At 41.9% G+C, this 12,721-nt stretch overlaps 1 protein-coding gene across 1 annotated transcript; it reads right to left on the bottom strand.

Annotated features, from left to right (window-relative positions):
* Positions 1-8,147: 8,147 nt before the first annotated feature.
* Positions 8,148-9,086, bottom strand: LOC101284891 (olfactory receptor 1361-like). The gene has a single exon (XM_004285574.1). The coding sequence runs from the start codon at positions 9,084-9,086 to the stop codon at positions 8,148-8,150; it is 939 nt and encodes a 312-aa protein (XP_004285622.1).
* Positions 9,087-12,721: the final 3,635 nt, after the last annotated feature.

Raw genomic sequence — 12,721 nt, 5'->3', positions numbered from 1 at the left:
GTAATTCATTGTCTATTCAGGTATTCCACAGATGCAGGGTACATCAAGGTGATTGTGGAGATTTAATCACTGCTTCTGAGGCTGCAGGGAGCAACATCCGTTTCTCTTCTTTGTTCGCACAACTCCTTGGGTTCCGCTTTGGATTTAGCCCCAGCTCTGCATTTGGTTTGTCTGAGGGTGTTCCCCACCCAGAGAGGACAGGATTAAAGTAGCAGCTGATTAGGGGGCTCTGGCTCACTCCGGCCAGGGGGAGGTAAGGGTACGGAATGCGGGTCAAGCCTGCAGCGGCAGAGGCCAGCGTGATGTTGCACCAGCCTGAGGCGTGCCGAGTGTTCTCCCAGGGAAGTTGTCCCTGGATCACGGGACCCTGGCAGTGTCGAGCTGCACAGGCTCCCAGGTGGGGAGGTGTGGATAGTGACCTCTGTTTCCACACAGGCTTCTTGTTGGCTTCAGCAGCAGCCTTAGTGTTTCATGCCCGTCTCTGGTGTCCATGCTGATAGCAGTGGCTTGCGCCTGTCTCTGGAGCTCATTTAGATGGTGCTCTGTATCCTCTCTCCTCGTGCAACCCAAAACAATTGTCTCTTGTCTCTTAGGCAGGTCCAGAGTTTTTCCTGGACTCCCTCTCGGCTAGCTGTGGCACACTAGCCCCCTTCAGGCTGTGTTCACGCAGCCAACCCCAGTCCTCTCCCTGGGATCTGATCTCCGAAACCCAAGCCTCAGCTCCCAGCCCCCACCCATCCCAGCCAGCAGGTGAGCAGACAAGCCTCTCCAGCTGGTTATGCTGGTCGGCACTGATCCTCTGTGCAGGAGTCTCTCCACTTTGCCCTCTGCACCCCTATTGCTGTGCTCCCCACCATGGCTCCAAAGCTTCCCCGCCTCCACCCTGTCTCCACCAGTGAAGAGGCTTCCTAGTGTGTGAAAACTTTTCCTCCTTCACTGCTCCCTCCCAGAAGTGCAGGTCCTGTCTCTATTCTTTTGTCTCTGTTTTTTCTTTTTACTTTTGCCCTACCCAGCTATGTGGGGAGTTTCTTGCCTTTTGGGAAGTCTGAGGTCTCCTGCCATTGTTCAGTAGGTGTTCTGTAGGAGTTGTTCCACATGTGGATGTATTTCTGATGTATGTGTGGGGAGGAAGGTGATCTCCACGTCTTACTCCTCTTCCATCTTGAAGGTCCTCCCCTCATTTCTTCAGCTTTCATTGAATTTTTTACAATATTGCTTTTGTTTTATGTTTTGTTTCTATGGCCACAAGGCATGTGAGACCTTAGCTCTCTGACCAGGGATTGAACCTACATCCCCTGCATTGGAAGGTGAAGTCCTAACCACTAGACCACCAGAGAAGTCCCTCATTTCAGTTATTGTGTTGTTCATCACTGTTTGTTTGTTCTGTAGTTCTTTTATGTCCTTGTTAAACATTTCTTGTATCTTCTCAATCTATGCCTCCCTTCTATTTCTGAGATCTTCATTCACCTTTAATGTCATTACTTTGAATTCTTTTTCAGATAGATTACTGTTTTCCTCTTCATTTATTTGGTCTTGTGAGTTTTTACCTTGCTCCTTCATCTGCAACATATTTCTCTGTCATCTTATTTTGTCTAACTTATTGTGTTTGTGGTCTCCTTTCAGCAGGCTGCAGGGTCTTGCTCTTGCTTCTGGTGCCTGCCCCCTGGTTGTTGAGGTTGGTCCAGAGGCTTGTGTAGGCTTCTTGGTGAGAGGGACTGGTGCCTGCACTGTGGTGGGTGGAGCTGAGTCTTGCCCCTCTGATGGGCAGGCCTTCATCAGGGGTTGTGCTTTGGGGTGTCTGTGAGCTTAGTACAACTTTAGGCAGCCTGTCTTGCTGATGGGTGGGGCTGTGTTCCTGTCTTTCTGGTTGTTTGGCGAGAGGCGTCCAGCATTGGAGCATGCAGGCATTTGGGTGAAAGTGGGTTTTGGTGTCAAGATGTATACCTCTGGGAGCATTCAGGCCTATTAACATTTTCTGGGGCCAGGAATTATCTGGTGTTCCAGCATCCTGAACTCAGCGCTCCCATCCCAGAGGCCCAGTCCCAACCCCTGGCCGGGGAACCAAGACCCCTCAAGCCAGGCAGTGCAGCCAAAAAAAAAAAAAAGAAAAGAAGCAGTCAAACAAAACCCAAGACAAATAGCAAAAACAAAAACAAAGAAACAGCAGCAACAACAGCCAAAAGAAAAGGAAAAGAAAACAAAACCCAAGACAAGTGATAAAAGCAAAGCAAAATAAACAAACTATGAAACAGACCCCAAAACACAAAGAAAACAAAATAAGAGATCAACCAACCAAACAAAAAAAACCCAAAATGAAAACAAACAATAAAAACACACAAAAAAAGAAAAACAGAAAGCAAACTTAAAAAAAAAAACACAGAAAAACAATCAAAAAAAGATAAAAATAAAACAAAAACAAGAACAGAAACAACAAAAAAGTAAAGTAAAAATTTTAAAAGAAAAACATTAAAAAGTTAAAAAAAGAAAAACAAAAAAACAAAAAAGAACAAAACAAAACAAAAAAATAGTAATAATATTTTCCTGGGGCCTCCACTGTCAGTGTCCTTACCCCCACAGTGAGCCACAGCCAAACCCTGCCTCCACAGCAGGCTCTCCAATACCTCTAGGTAGGTCTCTGGACCCACTGTGGGCACTGTGGGGTCAGCTCAGACTCTGACCTGGCACAACTCCCATGTGTACTTGCCCCCAAAGTTCACAGCTGCTAAAGCTAGACTGGTCTCAGTCGTGGGAGCACTTGCCCATTCAGATATTCCACAGATGCAGGGTTTACCATGCCAATTGCAGGGATTTAATCCACAGTTTGTGCAGGTGCAAGGAAGAGATTTCTGTTCCTCTTCCTTAGTCACACAGCCCCTGGAGCTCAGCTTTGCTTTTGGCCCCACCTCTGCATGTGGGCCACCCTCAGGCATCTTTTCCCTGCCCAGGCGAGAGGGGCCAAAAGCAGTAACTGATTGGGACACACTTACTTGCTCAGGCTGGGGAAGGATAAGGCGGCCACAACTAGGGCATGCGCAAAGTGCCTGTGGTGGCAGAGACTGGAAGGAAGTTGCAACAGCCTACAGTGTGCTTGCTCTGGTGGGAGTCCCTCCCAGTGCCCACAGAGGCAGGGGCTGGCATGTGGGGAGAGAGTCTGGGATGTAGGCTCCGCCCCTTGCACACCACTCAGCAATGGTGCCTTGTTTCCAAGGCAGACCACGCTTCCTCTAGGAGCATTCCTGGCCATGGAGCTCCTCACTCCTGTCCTTGGAGCCCCTCACTCCCATCCCCTCAGGTTTCCTCCAAGCAGCCGATAGCGGTCCTCTCTCTGATCCATTCTCCTAACCCCACACTTTAGCGCTCAGCCCCTGCCAGCATTGGCAGATTCCCACCTCAGGCTGGGGCACCCAGGGCTGATTCCCAAGGAGGCTTTGGCATGAGCGGCATGCGTGGGCCCACCGGGGCCTGTGCAGCCAACAGAGGCTTTGGCAGTGTCAGCACTCAGGACCTTGGAGCCTGCACAGATGGAGGAGGCCTTGGCTTGAGGAGCGGGCGAGCCTGTTCAGATGGGTGCCTCCCCCAGTGCCCACGGAGGCAGGGGCCAGTGAGGGGGGAAGGGGTTGCAATGCTGACCCTGCCCCTTGCATGCCATTCAACAGTGGCACCTTGCTTCTATGGTGGCCCAGGCTTCTTCTGCAACTTTCCCAGTTGTGGGGCTCCTTACTCCATCCCTTCAGGCTGTCTCTTCACAGCCAACAGCTGTCCCTTCCTTGGGTCCACTCTCCATACCCCACTTTCCAGCTCCCAGGCCCCCACTCTACCAGGAGACACATGACTTATGCTGGGGTGTGCAGGGCTGTGGCACAGACCATGTGCACAGTTCTTACTTTGTCCTGCCTTCCACAGACTGGTTACTGCATTCCCCTCTGATTCCCCAAAGGTCTCTTTCTGTCCCAGCTGATTTCCCCACCGTGAGCGGGGCTTTTCTGAGTGTGGGAACCTCTCTTCACCTTCAGCTCCCTGCCAGGGGTGCTGGTCCCTTCCTGTTTCCTCTTTTCTTTTTTTCTTCCTTTCATCCTATGCAGTTGTGTGGGGATTTTTCTTGTCCTTTTAAGTGTCCGAGGTCTTCCACTAGTGTTCAGCAGGTGTTCTGTGAAAATCATTCCACTTGTAGATGTATTCTTGATATACTTGTGAGGTGAGGTGAATTTCACGTCCTCCTATTCCGCAATCTTGACTACTCCCCCCCAAGACTCATATAATCTTAAGTCATTCTTTCACGATGAGTTATTTAGCACCTACTTTGCACTTACCGTTGCTTTAGGCATTTGGGATACATCATTGAACAAAACTGACAAGATCCTGCCTTCTTGGAGCTTACATTGAAGGGGTGAGGAAAAGACACACAGAAAACAATAAACATAATAAATAAGAAAAGTTTTTAATAGATTAAAGGTGGCAAGTGTTGAAGAAAACAAAAGTAGAGCAGGATGGGGAAGCTGGAAGTGCTGGGGGTGGGGTGAGGGCATGTTGCAAAGCTAAACAGGGGTGCAAAGACTTGAAGGCATAGGCTTTAGCAACACTGATATCAAAAGGAATACATCTATGCCAAAAGTACATCTAAGACCTCACCTGTTACATTTCTAGTTTAACTTCTATATTACATGTATATCCTTATATATATTTTTTATATATCTTATATATTTTCATAGAAAAAAATACACCAAAATATCACAATGGCTATCTGTAGAAAGTGGGATTGTGGTGATTTTTTAATTTTATCTTTTATATAGTTTACTGTATTTTCTAAATTTTATAACATGAGTAGGCCCAGTTTTATTATCAAGAATAAAACAATATATGATATTTTTAAAAATGTGAGATTCATTCAACAGTGATTATTCAGAACACAATCAGTCAATCCATAATCAAAGAAAGGGTCTTGTCCCCTACATCAAAAGATTAGTTAAGGAATATATCTTTGCATGGAATAAGCCAAAATAGAGTATTCTGAAAAATGAAGTGTTGAGGGGCTGTGTGAGCTTAATGACTCTTTGCTTTAATTGATGTATTTTTAATTTTAAAAAATTTCAATTATTTATTTAATTGAAGTATAGTTGATTTGCAATGTTTCAGGTGTACAGCAAAGTGATTGTTTCACATATATATATTCTTTTTCAGATTCTTTTCCATTATAAGTTATTGCAAGATATTGAATATAGTTCTCTGTGCTATGCAGTAGGTTCTTGTTGTTTGTCTGTTTTAAATATAGATGTTTGTTTCTGTTAATCTCATATTCCCAATTGAGTTCCCCCCCTTTCCCCTTTGCTAACCACTAGTCTGTTCTCTACATCTGCGAGTCTGTTTCTGTTTTGTAGATAAGGTCATTTGTGTCATAGTTTAGATTCCACATATAAGTGATATCACATGATATTTGTCTTTCTCTGTCTGACTCACTTCACTTAGTATGATAATCTCTCGGTACATTCATATTGCTGCAAATGGCATTATTTCATCCTTTTTATGGCTGAGTAGTATTCCATTGATATATATATATATACCACATCCTCTTTATCCATTCATCTGTTGATGGACATTTAGGTTGCATCCATGTATTAGCTATTGTAAATAGTGCTGTTATGAACATTGGGGTGCATGTATCTTTTCAAATTAGAGTTTTCATTTTTTCCACATATATGCCCAGGAGTAGAATTGTAGGAACATATGGTAGTTCTATTTTTACTTTTTTAAGGAACCTCCATACTGTTCTCCATATTGGCTGCACCAGTTTACATTCCCACAAACAGTGTAGGAGGGTTCCCTTTTCTCCACACCCTCTCCAGCATTTATTATTTGTAGACTTTTTAATGATGGCCATTCTGATTGGTGTGAGGTGGTACCTCGTTGTAGGTTTGATTTGCATTTCTCTAATAATTAGTGATGTTGAGCATCTTTTCATGTGCCTGTTGGCCATCTGTATGTCTTCTCTGAGAAATGTCTGTTTAGGTCTTCTGCCCATGTTTTGATTGAGTTGTTTGTTTCTTTTTGTATTAAGCTGTATGAGCTGTTTGTATACTTTAGAAATGCTTTAATTGATGCTTTAAATTAAATATCCAATATCAGTCCCTGATGGTATTGGTTAAAAAGGTATTCATCATACAGAGTCCCGCTTAAGATTTTATGTTGAACATGATGAAGGAGAAGGAGAAATTGGGGAGGGAAAGGAGGAAGGGGAGTATAAGAAGGAGAAGAAGAAAAAGTAGAAGGAGGAGGAGAAGACAGGGAAGCATCTAGTGCTTCTAGACTTTTTAATTTCCAAATTTTTGTAAACTGATACTTTTGTAAAATAAAACAAAAACTTCATAGCAATGTGAAATTACTCTATATTTCTAAATGTTTGTCTCAGTTTCTAAACTTATCTCACCTCAATCCCTCTGCTGACCAGTAACAAATAGTTTTGTGATTAGCATAGGTCGGCAAACTACACTTTGAGTGCACTGACTGAACTGTTGTGGTGTCGCAGCAAAGCCACAAACCCAACCCTGAAGGCAGAACAAAGAGCTAGGTTCATTCAACCAGACAGTATAACTGGAATATGTTTTAGCAGTATCAGATGCATGAAAAGCCTGAAGTTTCCTCCATGATCAAAGGTTAGGATATTACACAGATACAGAATAAAAGAGCCCAGGTATCATGTCTTAAGTTTCATAACCACACCTCAAATCCTCATATTCTTGTGTATGTTGAATACCTGATTTTCTTTATGTTTCTCTTGATTTATTTTGGACTCCTGGCACCTACCCACTGTGGCACTTTAACAGCCTTCTGTCTCAGAAAGTTTTAACCTCTAACATGTTCTATATCATCAATGCGGGTAGCTAGGAGGCAAAAGTTAGTATACTGTTTCATGAATTGTATCAATGGGACACTAAGCTCAGAGAGATTAATTGAGTCATCTAGTATTACTCAACAAGTCAGCAGAAGATAAACTAAAAATAAATTTTCTGTTTTGAGAGATGACAATTGTTTTATTCAATTTGGTTTACTGAATACCTACCCTGTTTCAGGCATTATACTAGGCTAGAGCTACAGAGACTAATAAAACATAGTTCCTGTACACTGTAAAGAGATCAGATCATCTTGGATAACACTGACAAATATAATTATAATTAATTGTGGTAAGTGATACAATAGTACAATACAGTGCTACAGGATCCTAGAGGAGAGAAGGGAATAATTTTACCTAGAAAGGTGTAAGAATTATGAAATAATTCACAGAGAGTGTAAGACCTGAGATGGAGCCTTTAAAAAGTGTCAAATGTCTGTAGGAAGAGAGAATGGAACAGATATTCCAAGGAGAGGGTGTAACATGTACAAAGACAAGAGTCATGCAAATCCATACACTGCCCAAAGAATGACAAAGTGTCCAGTGTACCTGGGATGTAGGGTGTTCAAAAGATGGTGAGCAGGTAGCGGATGATGATTCTTACTTCTGGAAATGTAGGTGAGTGCAGGTGGTAGAGGATCTTAGATGCTGAAGAACTTAAGCTTTGCTGGGGAGCCTCTGCAGGGCTCAGAGCAGGACAAATGACATGATAGTTTTTGCCTTAGTTTGTTTATCTTCTATTAGTGCATATTTTTTCTTGCCTAGTGATGAGAATGATACAGTATTCACCCCAAAATATTAGTGTGAATCAAGTCATTGTTTGGAAGTTGTGAATTTCAAAATGGTATTATCTGTAAGATATTTTGAACTATTGTCATCAATGTTTTCTTCCTTCCTTCCTCTTTTCCTCCCTTCCTTCCTATCAATGATCTAGCATGTAGGGTTTGGTAGAGGGGGAAAGGAGACACCAACCAAAAATTAGAGACCAATTAGTAAGTACTGACTACACAGCCATAAGCTTATTCAGGTAAAATTCTGTTTGTAAATTGTGAAGGACTGTGGAGTAAAGGAGCATTTTTGTTTTGTTTTATTTTGGTATTATTTTTATGGAGAGATGAGTCCTATCTAGAGTCTTGGACCTGTATTTGGGGCAGGAAATGGATGGGGAAGAAACTACCATGGTGGCACAGTAGCCTGAGGTTTGGATCCTCTGTGTGCTCATCTAAGTCTAAGAAGTTGATACAGGTATTTCTTATGGCAGGGATCACCATCTCCAGAAATAGATTTCCCTGATGAGTAGTCTCCTCAGTGCTCCTTTCATGGCCTTGTTCCTTAGACTATAGCTGAAGGGCTTCATCATGGGAGTTACAACCGTATACATGATGGCAGCCACCTTATCCCTTTCTGCTGAGTAGGCAGAAGATGGAGGAAAGTAGACCCCAACAATGGATCCATAGAAGAGGGCCACAGCTAAGAAATGGGAGCCACAAGTGGAGAATGTTTTCCACTTCCCCTTGGCTGAAGGAACCCTAAGTACACTGCAACCAATAAGGGAATAGGAGACAAAAATGAAGGTGAATGGGATGAAGATAACTGATCCCCCAATGACTAGGATTGTCAAATCATTGATCTGGCTGTCTAAACAAGCAAGCCTTAACATGGTTTCCAGGTCACAGAAGTGTGGGATTTCTCTCTGATCACAGAAATGCAGGAGGCCCAGCAGACTGAGATACAGTACTGAAACAAGATTAGAGACAACCCATGGAGTCACTACCAGCAGGACACAACCCTTGGGACTCAGTAATGCAGCATAGTGTAATGGGTGACAGATGGCAATGTTCAGGTCATATGCCATGGCTGCCAAGAAGAAATTGTCCAGGTCCACCAGCAACACAAAAAAGTACATTTGTGTAAGGCACCCTGCAAAAGAGATGATTAGGCTCTGGCTTTGGATGTCTGCCAACATTTTGGGGATGGTAGTGGTTGTGAAGCAGATGTCAGTGAAGGATAGATTGCCAAGGAGGAAGTACATGGGGCTGTGGAGGTGAGCGTCATTGATAATAGCCAGGATGATGAGTAAGTTTCCCACTATGGTAACCAGATACATGCACAGAAACAGCGTAAAGATGTGCTGCTGCTGTTCAGACACCACTGTGAGTCCCAGGAGGAAAAATTCGGAGATAGTTTGGTTTCCTTGGTGCATGATTTTGCTGTGTCTAAAACGGGAAAAATTCGACCTCACCGTAAAATGGTAACATGACACAAAGTCCAGTCAGAGGACATTGTACCATATTATAGAAGTGAATCAAGCCTTGAACCAGATAGTCTTGTGTCTTATTTTCTGCTTACCAAAATACAAGCTCCACAAGGGCGTTGATTTTATCTACTATGTTCAATGCAATATACCAGTGTTAAAAACAGTGCCCAGCACATAGTAGGTGTTCATAAATATTGGTTGTATTTATACAAGAATGAGTGAATAAATTAAAAAAGAAATATTTTGAATTTACCACTCAGTATCTTCATGACTGTTATCTGTGCTTTTCTAAGATTATTTCATCAATTTTAAAATGTGGAGAATACCCACTTTATAGGATTTTTGTGAGGATTGCAAGGACATATGTAAAATGCCCATATCTGTATTTTAGCTATTGCTGCACAAATAGTAGCTGATATCATTCACTAATTTGGAAAAATCACAAACTCTAAAGGCAAAAAGAAACCTTCAGAGAACATCTAGCTGAGCCTCTGTCTTTGGGCAGTTAAATATTCAATATGCATGCGATGGTTTAGCTGATCATGTTTTAGTGTTCCAGAGAGAGAGATGCCACACTCTACTTCCAGCACCTGATCCAAAATTTTATCCTTTAAGTAATTAGTTCTTCCTCAGATCTTTGTGAAAACTTCCCAGTTTTTACTTCTCAACAAGGAAAAATTAGTTATTTGCCATAAATGCTGCTGAAGTCATGCAGGGGTGTCCACTGAATTAAGCAATGCAAAGGTAAGTGTCCTTAACAAGGCTATTTGTAGTGGAGCTGATTGGGCATAAGCCACAATGAAGAAAGTTTTGGGATAACACTTTTAACAGCGAGTGTTTATTGAGGGCTTACTATGTTGCAGTTGCGTGCAAGTGCTAAGTACTTTACATTGATTATTTTATTAAATATTCACCACAACTCTGTAAGCTGAGTAGGTCTACTAAGAAAATGTTCCATTTACAGATGAATAAATCAAGAATTAAAGAAGTTAAATAATTTGATAAGAGTGATGCATAGCTAGTGTAGTGGAGTGAGGATTCTGAGCTCAGTTAGTCTGACCTCAGAACCTCTTACTTAACAACGATGCTCTATTGCTACTATATTGCTTACAGCTTCATGTTTGTGAAGAGCATCACCTATGTTCTAGGCACATAAGAGCTTGCTCAGCCAATGTCACAAAGCTAGCAGGTGGTGGAGATTGACTTTGAATCTTGATGCCAAAGCGTTTTTACCATATGTGTGTAAGTCCAAATGAGAGCAAATGGGCTAACAAATGGGAAGCTTTGTCTTTGCTTATTCCAGCTTGTACCTTATCTATGCTGCTGTGAAATCCATTTTACATACTTGCTACTTACTCAAAAATCTGTATGTCTTGGGCTTCCCTGGTGGCGCAGTGGTTAAGAATCCACCTGCCAATGCAGGGGACACGGGTTCGAGCCCTGGTCTGGGAAGATCCCACATGCCAAGGGGCAACTAAGCCCGTGTGCCACAACTACTGAGTCCGCGTGCTACAACTACTGAAGCCCATGCTCCCAGAGCCGGTGCTCCATGGCAGGAGAAGCCATCACAATGAGAAGCCCGCGAACCACAATGAAAAGTAGTCCCCGCTAGCCACAACTAGAGAAAGCCCGTGTGCAGCAACGAAGACCCAACACAGCCATAAATAAATAAATAAATAAAACCTATAAAAATTAATTCTTAAAAAAAAATCTGTATGTCTTCATACAACCTTCCCAGTGTAACACAACTGGATTGCCATTGTATAAATTCACATACTTCTGCTGGTTTGCTGTTTAACTTCATACAATCTGCAAAAAGAGGTTAGCAGAACTAATTAACAGTTGGAGCAAAATCGCAGGAGAAATGTTGCACTTACTTAACAACACAATTTTCCCCAAGTACTATAGCAGTTCTTATTTGCATACTAACAAATAAATGTGCTGATTATAAATCAGGCAGGATCAGTTCTGGTGGGACCTCTGCTAGGCAACATTTAGCCATTTCATATGTACAGAATGTACTGAAAATAATAAAGTGGCATATTATTATGTACATGTAATATAGGCTTTTCACTAATGCAGACTGTATTAGCAGAATTTGACAGTCCACGTTTCTGATTCCACCTTCAAACACCATATCAGTCAGTTCCATTTAACTGCATGTTCTCATCTACTATCTCCTAGGTGGCACCATCTTTTACAACCAAACACATAAGTATCTTCAGGTTTTCAACCCTTGTATATTCAGGTCACTAATTTGTGACTTGAATCAAGGCACAATACTCTTGTAGTGGACTTGGGTAACAAACATTTGTGTATTTGGGTTGGGGATCCCTCTCCTTTGGAACTTACCTAGATGTTTTGTGGCTATTTCCAAAGCTTTTCCAGAAAAAAACAGTTCCACTTCCTCCACTCAAAAAATGGTGATTTTCCCAGCCACAGATGCGAACCTTTTCTCTTTCTAAATACAGAAAAAGACAGAGGAGAGGGATGAAATAAAACTGAAAACCTCAACTGGTGGTGGTGTCCCTGCTGCTGGATTTAGAAAAAGATCACCCTAGGGCTCAGGACACAATTCTCTAGGCTACTCATTAGAAACCACTCTCAATTCCATCCTCTACGGATGAAGTCCTCTCTACTGGGATATATTGATACTCACTGATTTCTTGGGATTTTATATATATATATATATATATATATATATATATATATATATACACACACACATATATCTTTTCACAGATGAGGAAACTGAAAATAAAAAAGTTAAATGATTTGCCCAAGGTCATACAACTACTTTATGGTAGAGCCAAGGTTCTTACCAGAAACTCTCACTCTTGATCCCATTTTCTTAATCATTGCACTAAAATATCCCTTATTAATCATGGGGGAGCTCTAGAAATAAAAGCATTCTGAGAACCTGACTAAAAATTATCTTCTGAAACTTCACTCCTATCTTTCTCCCTACCCTGAATCCCAGCAAAGGACCTCACTTCTTGTTCAACTCTACCTCCAAACCGAGAGATTATGGACAATTCACTACCCTCTTCTTTCTTAATGTTACTACGGAAGGTTATCCTTCCTTTTATTAAGGGCCAATCCCTTCACCTATATTCTGGATTCCTTCCCCTTTTGCTTTCCCAGAAGACTTATGCTATCAGTTAACTTATTTCTTATATCTTCAATCAGCCCTTCTCTACTGGATTTTTCTTTTGGCTTTAAAGCATGTTATAGTCTTTCTTATGTTCAAACAAAGAGACAAGCAAGGCCCCCAGGATCCCTTAGCCTCCTCAGTTACTAAACAGTCTCACTCATACCATTAAACACAAATTTCTTGAATTGTCTACATTTCTGTCTCCATTTCTTCACCTGAACCCACTCCAATCTGTCTTCTGCCTCACACAACTCTATTGAAATAGCTCTCGATAAGGTCACAATGACACCCATGTTGCTAAATCCACACTTCTTGGCAACTCAACAACACTCACCTCAGATGATGGTCCTCTTTCTTTATATATATATATATATTTTTTAATTGAAGTATAGTTGATTTACAACGTTGTGTTAGTTTCAGGTGTACA

The sequence above is a fragment of the Orcinus orca genome, chromosome X, assembly GCF_937001465.1.
Source record: "Orcinus orca chromosome X, mOrcOrc1.1, whole genome shotgun sequence".
NCBI classification, from domain to species: domain Eukaryota; kingdom Metazoa; phylum Chordata; class Mammalia; order Artiodactyla; family Delphinidae; genus Orcinus; species Orcinus orca.
This window is presented reverse-complemented; position numbering and strand designations above follow the sequence as displayed.